Below are 12,709 nucleotides of genomic sequence, written 5' to 3' on the forward strand. Positions count from 1 at the left end.
AGTGATATGGGAAACATGTCACTTCATAATAATGAAACCAGTTAGTAAAGAGTGTGTGGGTTTGTGATGGCTTGCAAAAGGAAATCCTATTTTATTTCAGAGCCATGTATGTCTGAATTCAATTCCTTGGACTAAGATGCTCCATCTCATGTCTGCAGTTTATTTCAGTTTCCTCTGCCTTGGCTGATAAAACACTTACATCCATCTTTTGCACTCTTGTGCTATTTCTGGCCTTGGTCTCTTGGGAAGGAATCGTTTGTAGTAGTGAAGGAAAGATCTGTATGAACAGATGCAGATCTGCATATGAGATTTAATGCCTCAGCATGAAGAACTTACCATGCAATTACAGTGTGGACTAACTGTCATGAATCATGACGTGTATGAATATTTACCAAGCTTGGCAGTATCTCTAAGGACATGGGAAGATTTTTCACTCTTTCAGTAGTAGGTCAAATGTCTTTGGAAGATCCTGAAGACTGTAGTTTCTGGAAAATTAAGGAACAAAAGGGGAAGCGAAAATGTGGACATGAAATGTGGGCCAGCCTCCAAATACTTGCTGAATTCCCCCCCCCCTTAATATTTTGAATTTCTTCTTCCTATGAATTATTGCTTAATGCTGCTGGGCTGTGTGGGAGGTGAGAGAAATGTCACAATCATGGTGCAAGCAGCAAGGGATTGCTTAAAATCATCAAAGCATCACTCTTCAGTGAATGGTTGGTGGGACATGCACCAGACACAATAAACAAAAGATTAAATGTTGTAGTTCTTGTATGCAGTGTTCTATGTCAGAATTATGGTAAAGTTCCCTTTAGGTATATTAATGACAGGAATGGTAAGGTGTGTTAATGCTCTAATTTAAATTGATACACAAAACTAATTTTGTTAGTTTTTAATGTGTGATATAACATCTTAAATGAATGTTGAGAACAAGCCTTCAACAGTACCAGCTGTATTCTGTAGTCTGTAATATGTGCACTGACAGGAGAGAGCTGAGATGGCAATGCTTGTTAGAATGAATGACTCCTGTTTGTAACTGTAAAGGCTTTTACCCTAATGACAATATTAAGGATTCAGTATTGGGCCCTGAAAATGTTGATTTCAGAGATCCTGTAATAGACATTGGATAAAGTGGGTGGGGAAGCATACCTAGGGGTTAAATTCTGATTCTACACATACTTCCTTAGATGCAGTTTCCATTGGAATAAATTGGATTTACTTTAGCGTAAGGCCTTTTTAGATAAAGGTCTTAAGCAGACTTTGAAATGCTGCTTTTTAGAGCAGTGATTCTCATGTGTTTAGCACCGGGGCACACTTTTTAGAATGAGAGTCTGTGATGTGAAGTGATGGCATGACTGGAATGAAGTGATGGCATGACTGGAAGTGACATCATCAAGCAGGAAAATTTGTAACAATCCCTAAGCTGCAATTCTATCCACACTTACCCAGGAGTAAGTCCCATTGACTATCATTGTTAAAAGCATATACGTAGTAGCTTGTTCAGAGTACAGATCTGTAACATTTCCCCAAATGCAGTCACATACCATGGCTGTATCAAGTCTAATACAGGTCCAACTTTCTTATACATGGATTTGACTCAACATGAATGGCCACTGCAAATGAGAAGGAATGTGCTGATCCCTAGAGAAGGGGAAAAATGCATTTCCTTAAAATAACAGTTTAAAAAAATTGCTTTTCTTACTGCTGTGGAGAGACAGTCATGCAGGCTATCATTCCATTCTTCAGGTGGTGGTCCTTTGCATTTCTAATTGCTGACTGCATCTCTACAACAATAAGAAAAGCTGCTTTTAAACCACAATTGTTAAGGGATGCACTTTTAATTTTTTTAACTACATTTTATGGTATCAGAAGGGAGTCCCAGAATCAAACCCCTGCAGATGTCAAGGCATGACCTTATTAGGAGCAATGGAGGGGCAAGACACCTGGAAGTGGGTCTTTAAATCTATTTTTCCACTTTTTTAATCCAAGGATTTTTTTATCCACTGGGGTTCTGGAACAGGACTTCAGTGGATAACGAGGGACAACCTGTATATTAAAAATAAAATATTGAAATGAAATTCGGGACCCACCTGAAATTGGCACCTAGTGGGTTCTGACCCACAATTTGAGAAACACTGTTTAATAATAATAATAATAATAACAATAACAATAACTTTATTTTTACCCTGGCTTTCTCCCCGAAGGGACTCAAGGCGGCTATTTAGAGCATAGGTGATGCTTTTTAGAGTATGGGTGGTACAGTGTGTGGCTTTTTGTGAAGCTCCTGAAGACAGGAGTCCTGTGTAGACATCCTGAGAAGATATAATCTTGGGATAATTTCTATCAAAAGGCAAACAAGGGTGGTTATTTAAAAACAGTTTAAAACTGATGTATGAGTTTGGGTTTAGTATATTGCCTTTGAAAATGATCAGAGACTTATCGTGCATCCCGCCCTCACTCACTTATTGCTTATAACAAACTGGCATCTTTCAGTTGAAGCAGATCCAACCCATGATCACCTATCAAAATAATGCACCCACATCTGGGGAGGGGGGGGGGAGAGTGTTGACCCTTTTTAAAATCAAATGTGCTTGAATAACCTTTCAACTTAAACTGTTTTTTGTTTTTTGCTCTAAGTGAGGTACTTTTCTAGATGTAACATTCCTGAATTCTTAACCATGGTTGAGAGTGGATCAAAATGCTGGGCACTTCCTTCCCTAACTGACCGTTGAATTTGCACTGGCATGAACAGTGGTTAGTGTTAAACAAGAGTCCTTTTGAATTGGAATGCATCAAGATTTGTAGGTGGCTAGTAATAAAAAGAAACTTGGTTGGCTTTAAGAGTGTTTAATTTTGGAACAATTAACACTAACATTGCATAACTTAATACTTTGGAGGAAATTCCTTTGAGGAGGCAGTCTGGTTTCATGGTTAAGAGTTTACTAATGTTGGCACTAGCCCAAGTAGTAATACTAATGTTGGAGAAAATATGCATTTTGTAATTCTGAATTGATGCAACTGGTTCCATGTGTGGATAGTTGGGGCATAATCCAGTGGTGCCCCTTTGTATGCAGAAAAGGTTTTTCATTCATGTAAGGTCTGCCCTACAACTCCCCCTAGTGCACTCCATAAAGAAAGCGGAACCAAATCCAAAAATATTTTCATGTTTCTGCCATCTCTGGCAAAAGTTGAAGAGCTGCTTTAGAACCTACCTTTTAATCACAGTTTTATGAAGTCTTCTGATAGTATCTACTAGCACTGTTCTACAAATACTATCTTCCAGGTCATGGTTCTTTGCCTCCAACCCACGATCACAAAGCTGTTGTGAATAACTGCTTTTTGTTGCATGTATCTAAAACTGGAGAAGAACATTTGCTCTAGTATTTGGTTATGATGTACATTCTTTTGCCAGCATGAATATTAATACTTGTGTATGTCTTGAACCACTATGCTATTTTTGCCTGCAACAGAAGTTTATGTATCTTACCTTATTAGAACAGTTCTGGTTGTAGAAGGGTTAAGCACATGGGAGCTGATGCAGTCCCTCCCTCTCTTCACCAGACAATGTTCCATAGCAACAGTGAGATCACTGAAGACAGTATTTCATTGATTTTTTTTTCCATTCTGCTTTCTCTAAGCTGCTATGTCCTCCTATCCATGTCTGTGAGAGTGGACATTTTTGCATTTTAATACTGTAGCATTCTTTTTTTTTTGGTATAAAGAAATAAAAATAGTCTCCTATAAATTTAATGTTTCACTATGTATTTAAAAAGAGAGACTGGCTTAGGGGGCTGGATAACTGTACCCGGTGTAGCTGATGTTCTAAAATATTCTTGCATTGTTTGCTGGTCTTCTAGGGAAAAGACTAATGTTGAACAAGACCTAAAAGAAAAAGAAGACCAAATCAAACGGAGGACAAGTGAGGTCCAGGTAATATGATTTTTGGGGATCTGGATGTGCTTTGAGAAATGAAAATGAATGAACATTTTTCAGTTTATATTTCACTACCTGCAGATAACGTGGCACTTCTTTGTCTTTATAGATGCACAGTTTAGTGATGTTCTGATATATGGCTCAGTGGACTCCAAGTGATGTGTCCTTTTCCAATGTACTTGCAAAATAAATGATTCATATACATGCCTATGAATGTATTCTGCTGCCTTTGGAACTGAGACTTGAATGAGGTTGTGTTAAATAGTAGGAATATATTTTGGGCATGGTGAACTGCATAATGGAAAATGTGGCACTTTATTTGCTGTAAGAGGTGGTTCTTCTTTCTGATGGTTATATTAGAATTGTATTAAGCATCATGTACCAGAACAGATTCAGGGTTTTTTGTTTTTTTTCATTCTTGTTTATGGTTTGAAACAAGTAAAGCTTGCATTTAATATACCTGTTAAGGATGTAAACCTGCCTTTTAGTTTCTTAGGCATAAGTGCTATTGAGGTCATGGAGATTTATCCATCTGTGATTGCACACTATCCTTAACTAATCGTTAAGGAAATATTTGATCCCTCCAAGTTGTGGAAATTAAGCTATTTAGCAACTAAATGCAGAGTATGTGCAGCTCATGTTCTGATTTTAAAACGAAAATCTGCTTTTCAAGGATTCTGGGATACATTTTAGATCAGAGTGCGATCGTTCATTTGCAGTCTTTTTGTTTGGGTAGCAGCAGTTCTTTCTGGTGAGACAAAAATGAGACAGTATTTTGCATAAAGCTGTTTTATTCTGTTTGAGCTGTCTTCCTGGATAGGTGGTGAACAGTAATTGTAACTGCTGCTTCTTAATAGCAAAATATATCTGATTTATGGCTTTTATAGTTCAGTAATGGAGTATTGTCTGCAGTGGGCTAGTTCCAACTGTTCAGTAAAACCATATATTTAAGACCCTTCCTTTGATAGTCATACATAGTGTGTACACCCAGGAGTCTTGGTGTTCATGGAAGTCTCTCTTGTTTGTGCTTAAAAATTCCCAGATAGTAGTACCATTGTTAATAGACAATAAGTTGTAGGATTCAGAAGAATGTGGGGTAATGCTGACATTCTCATGTATGTTGGAGTAGCTAGTCTGATTAAAACTAGGTGTTTAGAGTCTCTTCTGCCTTGTGGACTTAACTGCTTTTCCCATGCAATTATGATGTCACAGCAGTCCCAAAAACATTGGAACACAAGTGTATAGGATCACAGTGTAAGTAGGCCTACTCCAGTAAGGAAGTTCTTCCTGTTATGATAAAAGGCAGATATTAAGTGAATTTGCTTGCTTATCAGTGTCTATGTATTAATTCTTCCACATATAGGAACACTGTACATCTTGAGTCAGAAGCTGATACTTTGTATTGTGATGTGATAATGGGCTCTTTCTACATAATGGGGGAAATATTCTCCTCCATACATGTTTTAATATGCAGGGTAATTTTCCAAGATGTGCTTCCTTGCTCAATCAGATGTGCAGTTGTTCAGTGTCAAGTGTATTGTCCCTATAGCAAGGTACCTATGTTGCAGATCAGTTACATAAATTTCTGAATTGCAGATTTGAGGATGAGCATTCAGAGACTAGAATTTTAGAGACTCAAAGGGGGTTAACCTGTTTGCTAGAGCTTCGCAAGGTTTGGGTTTGTGCTCTGGTTTTACGAAGTGTCTGCCCCAGCCACTATGCAACATGCATAGTGCAACATGCAATAGTTGAACATGCAGCTATTCAACTGGAAAGAGAAATTAAGTGTCTTTCCACTCAACTTTTAGAAAAAGCATTGATCAGATTGAAAGGCAATGGTTCTTACATAAAAATGCTGTTTCAGAACTGCAAATTTTTAACTAGGAACACCATCTAAATGTGCCATTTCAGAATAAGCAGAATTGGATGGTGAAAATGTTTATTGATTCCAGCTTGCAGTAATATCTAATCTTTAATGTAAATTCATTTTAATTTTAGATCAGTTTTTTGATAATCCCTTAAAATGCCATGCTTTAATGCAGTTAGCACATTGCAGTTAACACATTTAATGACTTCACTTTTATCTTGATTGCTCCATCAGTAGAGTTTGCTGTGAGTGTACAAAACAAGTGTGTGCAGTATTCATTTCATATTGGCTGCATGATTTTGGGACATTGGAACTAAAACCAGCTTCTTCTAACACAAGGCTTACTTTGTTCATATGTAATCTAGTCCCAGTTTAATTCCCCATATTCCTCTCTGTTTTGGGACCCAGTCTGACTTTTTTTTCTGTTGAGTACCATAAGTAACCATTCTGGCTTCCCTTGCTGGTATAGCTTCCTTCCATACCCCTGCTAATTGGGTAAGAGGCACTTTTTCAAGTGGGTGCTCCTTTTTTTAGCAGGGGGAGAGTAACCGGCCCGCCTCACCCCAGCACTATCTGTTCTAGTGGCTGTCTGCTGGTATTCCTTGGCATCTTTTTAGATTGTGAGCCCTTCTGGGACAGGGAGCCATTTAGTTATTTGATTTTTCTCTGTAAACCGCTTTGTGAACTTTTAGTTGAAAAGCAATATATAAATACTGTTAATAATAATAATAATAATAATAATAATAATAATAATAATAATACCAATACCCTTTAGCCACAGGGAGCTTTAAAGTATAAGTGACTCACTGACATGTTCATTAATGGCAGGAGAGAGGGAGGTCTTGAGCCTTTGTGTGAAGTGCCCATGTTTGGGATAAAAATGCTGTCAGCATTTCCCTTCCTGGAATCCAGTATATGGACATCCCTCTGTTCTGTGAGGTGAGAGTTGCTCCATTATATGGACAAAAATTTCAGGTCTACAAAGCATTTGCCAGGTAATAGGGGGGAAAAAACAAAACAGAAAAGCCTCTGTACTTGTACAGATGCAGTCCTGGGAACTGGTTCACATGTAATCCAGACCAGATCGGCAGGCTCATCCCCCTCCTGCACCCCTTTCCCTTGTAGACCATGGTGCCTTTACTTCAGGGACTAGCCAGTTTGGACAAAATGGTAAGCTACAATTTGCAGTAAATCATAAATGGAGGGAATTGTGGCATATAAGGAGGTGCAAAACCCTGAGGTTCTTTTTTAGGCTTGTTCTCGCAGTACTGAACCATGACTTGATGTAGCAATAGAACTTGTGTGCATGTGTATTCTGTGGAACCAAGTGCGTTAATCAAGGTATACTTCTGTAAATTCAGACTAGATTTAGGGGTACTGTGGCAGCCAATTCTTAGAGGGGTCAGTATTCATTGCAGATTTCGGTGTAATGCCTGGATGGAAGTTGCTAGTACAGGCTGTAACATGTGAAATATAAATTGCCTCTCCTCTTCCCCCCCTGGACCAGAACTGGGTGTGGATTCAGAAACTGCACCCAAGTTGCGTTTTGTCAAAATTTGGATGCCTGAAATCTCAATTTCCTGACCAGGTTTTACCCACCTGGGATTATCTCTCCCAATGCCTTGTGTTCCATACCATACTATTTACTAAGCACACAGGTTAACCATTTTTCTGAATACAGTATGTTCTGTAACTTATCCTCTTCCTTCAACTAGAGTGTCTTACATTCTGTGTGTTCGGTCTGATTGACTTGTTTTTCTTTCTGAAAGCTTGACTTGAAAACTTAATTGGCTGCTTTTTTCCATATTCACTATTATAAACTTTCCCCCTACATTTCACCTGTTTCTTACTTTGATTATTTTCCCTTTAGGATTGTCTTTCATTAAAAGGAATGTATTGCATGCTTACCATTTTACCTTTTAAAAAATATTTCAGGATCTTCAGGATGGAGTAAAAAGGGAGAGCAATAATTTGCAAAAGCTGTTGGCTCAAAAGCAAGAAGCGGAGGAAATCCTTAATGGTCTTGATGAGGAGAAAGCCAAACTGGAAGAACAGCTTCACACAATTCGACAAAAATGTGCTGAGGAGGCCAGTTTGGTAGGTTTTTGGCAACTTGCTTGTAAACACACATGTTTTCTTCAGCTCTTCATTGTGCAAAGGTTGTAAGTATTTGATCTGGAAAAGAGAATGATGTAATGTGAAAATGTGGTTATACTCTGGTTATATGAAGAACAAAATGAATGATTATTCATAGCGAATTTTTAGATTAAAAACTTGAAAAATTGGAGTAGGATGAGAAAGTTATCTTGCCCTAATTCCAGTGTGGCTCTTATTGTTGGTATGCTTCCATGAACCTGTGCATTTCTAATAATCCAAGTTCCTGTTATGTCAGAGGACATAACTTGGATTCTTCATGGAAACATGAGTGAGGGCGAGGCGGAGCCTTTTTGCAGTGTTTTGGGCTGCCTGGCTGAGGGCAAAGGAGGCAAAGGTGTATGTGACTTTCAGTACCCCCACCCCATTGGCATTGAGACAAATTCGCAGGTAAAAATCTGTGAATAAATAGGCTGCACCTGTATATAAGAAATATTTTGTGCAGTTCTTCTTGACCTCAACTTCCAACCCCTATAGATTGCAACACTGAAGGCAGAAATAACTGATCAGGAGTCTAAAATCTTAACATGCAAGGAAGACCTGAATAAAGCCCAAGACGAGCTTAGTCGGCTACAGCTGGAAACAGCAGAACTAGAGAAATGTGTGGAGACAGGGAAGTTGGAGTTGGCGCCTCTTCAGCAAGATCTTCAGGACTCTCAGCAAGAAATTGTTTCAGTAAGGACTTTTCTTTCAAAAAGAACAAACTTTTTCATCATACTTTTCATTATACTTCTCATTTCTTTGCTTTTGTACTGTTTTTTGTTAATGGGATGTTATCTCACATCATTGGGAATAACTGAAATTTGATCCCCAGTGCCAAAATATTGCTTAAGATGTTTATGGTTTCATTTTCGTTTTCTGCATTTGAGCTTGTCCACTTATCCAGGTTTTAAATAAAATTATTGCCATATATTCCTGTATGGCTCTCAACTTTGCACTGAAATAACGTTGTACCATATGCAGAAGAGTGTTACCCATGCCTCATGGATACAGAAACTGGCAAGCAGAATTGTGCTCACACTACTTTAGATCCGAGTCACTGAGTTATTGCCAATACTTGGCATTACAAATCAAATTCCAGGCAACACAGCTGCTATCAATTCCATCTTATTTAAAGGATTTGCCTACATTAAGAATATTTATGTACTGCTTTTCAAAAAAACAAGTTCACAAAGCGATTTTCAGAGAAAGTCAGAAGTTAAATGGCTTCCTGCCCCAAAAGGACTCACAGTCTAAAAAGATGCAGAAGAAACACCAGCAACAGCTATTAGAAAAAACACTGTGCTGGAATAAAGAGGGACAGTTACTCTCTCCCTGCTAAACATATAAGAGAAGCACTGCTTGAAAAGCACCTCTTTGCTCAGTTAGCAGGGATAGTCAGAGGGCCATATTAATCTTGTTGAGTTTTTGCAAGGCAGGTAAGTAAGGTTCTTCCCAAGAGACACCAAGATATACACACATCTGACTCACTTTTTTCATCTTCCACTTAAAATTAGTACAAATTCTGAAAAATTTAAGTGTGTCATTTGTGAGCATATTGGGACACTGCATGTGCTATTTTCCATCCTCTTTGCTGCTATTAAAGACTATATAATTCCTCTTTACAGGTGCAGTCAAAATTATTTGCTCTCAAACAATTGGAAATCAGCCAGCCTAATTGGGAGGCTCAGCCACACAGTGCACTACTTAATGGGAATGCGGATCATTCTAGCAACAGCAGTGGTGAAACGGCTAACTTTAATGTGGATGCTGAGAAAGAGAGTTCAGCAGATACTGTACAAATAAATCATGAATCTCCTGTGAGTAGTGGAGGTGTCTAGATTTTATTATACAATTGGATCAAGATTTGTAGCCAGCCTTGTACCTGTACAAATATAGATGAACCCATCAATAAGGTCTCTCTTCCAAGAAAGTGCAGATTAATTTTAACAGGATGCGTGTATAGATTTGTTACATTAGTTCTCTTGTTCCAGTACACTTTCCTTGGAATAATCTGGTTCAGAGTTTTTGGAAGAGGGTTGAATATGCTTTCTTAATTGTTTCTCTTTTGTTCGTACTATTCAGAATATGCACTCCCTCCCAGCAATTTTCTGCTTGGATTTGGGGAATTTACTTTCTCTCCCTTTTTAAAGGTATGCCTTCATTTTCTAGCCTCCAGGATTACAGTGGCCAGTGTGTCTTCATGTTCTCAATAGATTAAACATGACCCAACAAAACCAGAAGAATGTCTGTGTCCATATGCCGAGACTCATTTTCAAGTCAAGTTCAAGTTTTCCATTCTCAAGATCTACTAACTTTATAGTGTGTCCACTTTAGTGGATAGCTACCTTGGTGGAAAATATTGTCATGTAATTAACTTATACTAACTTCCTTAGTTCTCTGCCTCACGGTTTTCTGAAATGGCTGTTAGTGATGAATTGACCACTCCTGGTATTGAAAAATCTGAAGCTATTTTTGGATATAGTAACTCTGGTTTTGTTTTATTAATTACACTTTTCAGGTGTAGGTAATTTATACTATATTAAACAATGTGGCACACTTTTTTTAGTGTGTTCCACAAATTATAAGATTAACTTTTAGTTTCTCTTAAATTAGAAGATAATGTGTTGGAGAATATGTGCATTGTGAATAGGATCTGTGAATGGTATTTCTGTATAGTCTGGTCAAAACAATGTTTTGTGTTCTAGTAGGTGCATTGAGATAGAAATTGTAGGGTTGTACCCTAACCTTTGTGGAGTTCAGGATGTCATTGGCAGGTATTCCATTCCCAGAAGGTGTGCTTTGCTCATGCAAGGGTTGCCTGTGTAAGCAGAATGTCTCTGAGGATGGAAAACATGTCTGACATCCCTTGCTCTGCAGACAGGTTATACAGTCTGTAACCTTTAGCATGCATCTCTTCTTATGTTTCTAAAACATTATGTATCAGAGTGGAGAGAGACACTTTTACATATGTGAAGTTTTTTTGCTTTTCAGGCCCGGGATAGTACAGAAATAACACACACAGAAGAGGAAGAAGAAGAGGAAAAAGAGGTCCTGCCACCAGATGTTAAAAAAAGAGTAGGTTTGCACAGCATTTTTAAAACACAACACTGCAAAGAATCTTCATAGTGCCGCAGAAATTTAATACACTTCTTCGAGAGGAGCGAAGTGGGAAGTAGAACAATCAAAATACTACAGAGTATTTCAGTGGTAGCTCTCTTTGTCTAGAGTCAATTGCTGTTGGAGGAAGAATGAAATAATGTATACAGTGCCTTCTATAAACCTGCTGCAGTATATAAAATACCTATCTGTTTTCCTTCCTAGGAAGATGAGTTTGAAGAATCTCATCAGCTTTCTGACCAGATTGCAGTATCCAATTTAGACTTCTTTGAATCTGACCCCTTTGTTGGTAGTAAGTTACCTCTTTTTCTCTTTGTACCAGTTAGCTGTAATGAGTGGTAGAGCCAGTAAACTGAATTGCATTTACTGTAGGTTGTACAATCAGAACTCACATATTTTGGACTTTGTCTAAGAAGTCATAGTTTTCATCTTGAGAGGATGGTTGCTTGGTCTGAATTTCTTTACCACTCCAAAGCAAGACCCACTCAGTGGTTTGCAGTAAATATAAATGAAACAAGCAGTAACGCTATACAGTTGGACATCAGCATTCATGGGGTTATGTTCCCACACGCCTGTGGATGCCAAAATCCGCAGATAATGGATTCCACAGGTGTGGGCCAACCTGTACTCTCTGGATGTGACAGTGCATGGCCTCCCTGCATCTCAGAACACCTGTAGGAGGTGTCTGATGCATTTCTGGTTTTTCCAGAAGAAACCTCTAATTGTGTATGAAGAGTAAGTTCAGTCGTCAGTGCAGGTCAGGGGACATGCATTGAGTCGAATCCGCAGGTGCAAAACCCACCAAGGGAAATAAAATATTTATTATATTTAAATAAAATAGAATATTATTCTTATATACAGAATAAAAATATACAAAGATAAGGAGTAAAAGAAAAAGTTGAAGCAAACATTTTAATTTTAAGACTCTGAATGAAAAGTGGTTTTCACTTGCTTCCTGAAAACCAGTAGATCCTGTTTGGTTTCCTAACCTGTACCTTCTCCTTGTCTTGCATATTGCAATCCATTCATATATACCTTGTGATCTCTCTCACTATCCCATGTGCGCTTTAATAGAGTGAGTGAATTTATACTCATTCTCTGTGCACCATTGAATGTCCATTTGGACAAGGGCCCAGACATACTGAACTCTTCTCAGTAGTGATGCAAGACTAAGAATGACTTTTCAGTATTGGCATGTACACTGGTCCTTGGCATTCTGGAAGGAAAATACTATAACGCAAAGAACCTTACCATTGGTTTCTGTGCACTGGTGCATCTTTGGGTATTTTTTATTGTGCATCATGTAAGAAGTAACAATAATCAGTGATTGTGGTCTTCGTGATTTGCAAGAAGAGTATCCAAAGGTTTTGGCAGATTTCTGAGGCTATCTAAGCGTTACATGTTAATGCATGGACCAGTGCTTCCTGGTTTAGTGCCATGTCTGAACTATGCATTTGTCTTTATTTACAAGACATGAAACTTTAGGGTGGACCCTCCATTATTTGTGTATGTTTTGGGGAAAATGGAGAAAAAATAACTTTTGCATAAACTCTTTTCAGGTGAATTGTTTCTCACCCATCAGAATTCAGTATAGCTTAGGTGAAGTCCAGCATCCCTTGGATGTGCATGCAGATTCTGTCAGAACCCAAACTTCAATCT

At 38.2% G+C, this 12,709-nt stretch overlaps 1 protein-coding gene across 2 annotated transcripts in view; it reads left to right on the plus strand.

The window, feature by feature from the left end:
• Nucleotides 1-12,709, plus strand: part of EPS15 (epidermal growth factor receptor pathway substrate 15) — a 64,440-nt gene that overhangs the window by 38,159 nt on the left and 13,572 nt on the right. For both annotated transcript variants that reach the window (XM_066623622.1, XM_066623623.1), the window contains exons 13-18: nucleotides 3,855-3,927; nucleotides 7,733-7,894; nucleotides 8,429-8,626; nucleotides 9,559-9,750; nucleotides 10,925-11,008; nucleotides 11,255-11,342. In XM_066623622.1, the coding sequence (XP_066479719.1) occupies nucleotides 3,855-3,927; nucleotides 7,733-7,894; nucleotides 8,429-8,626; nucleotides 9,559-9,750; nucleotides 10,925-11,008; nucleotides 11,255-11,342 (797 nt within the window). The remainder of the gene's footprint in view (nucleotides 1-3,854; nucleotides 3,928-7,732; nucleotides 7,895-8,428; nucleotides 8,627-9,558; nucleotides 9,751-10,924; nucleotides 11,009-11,254; nucleotides 11,343-12,709) is intronic.

This window comes from Tiliqua scincoides, chromosome 4 (assembly GCF_035046505.1).
Source record: "Tiliqua scincoides isolate rTilSci1 chromosome 4, rTilSci1.hap2, whole genome shotgun sequence".
Taxonomy (NCBI): domain Eukaryota; kingdom Metazoa; phylum Chordata; class Lepidosauria; order Squamata; family Scincidae; genus Tiliqua; species Tiliqua scincoides.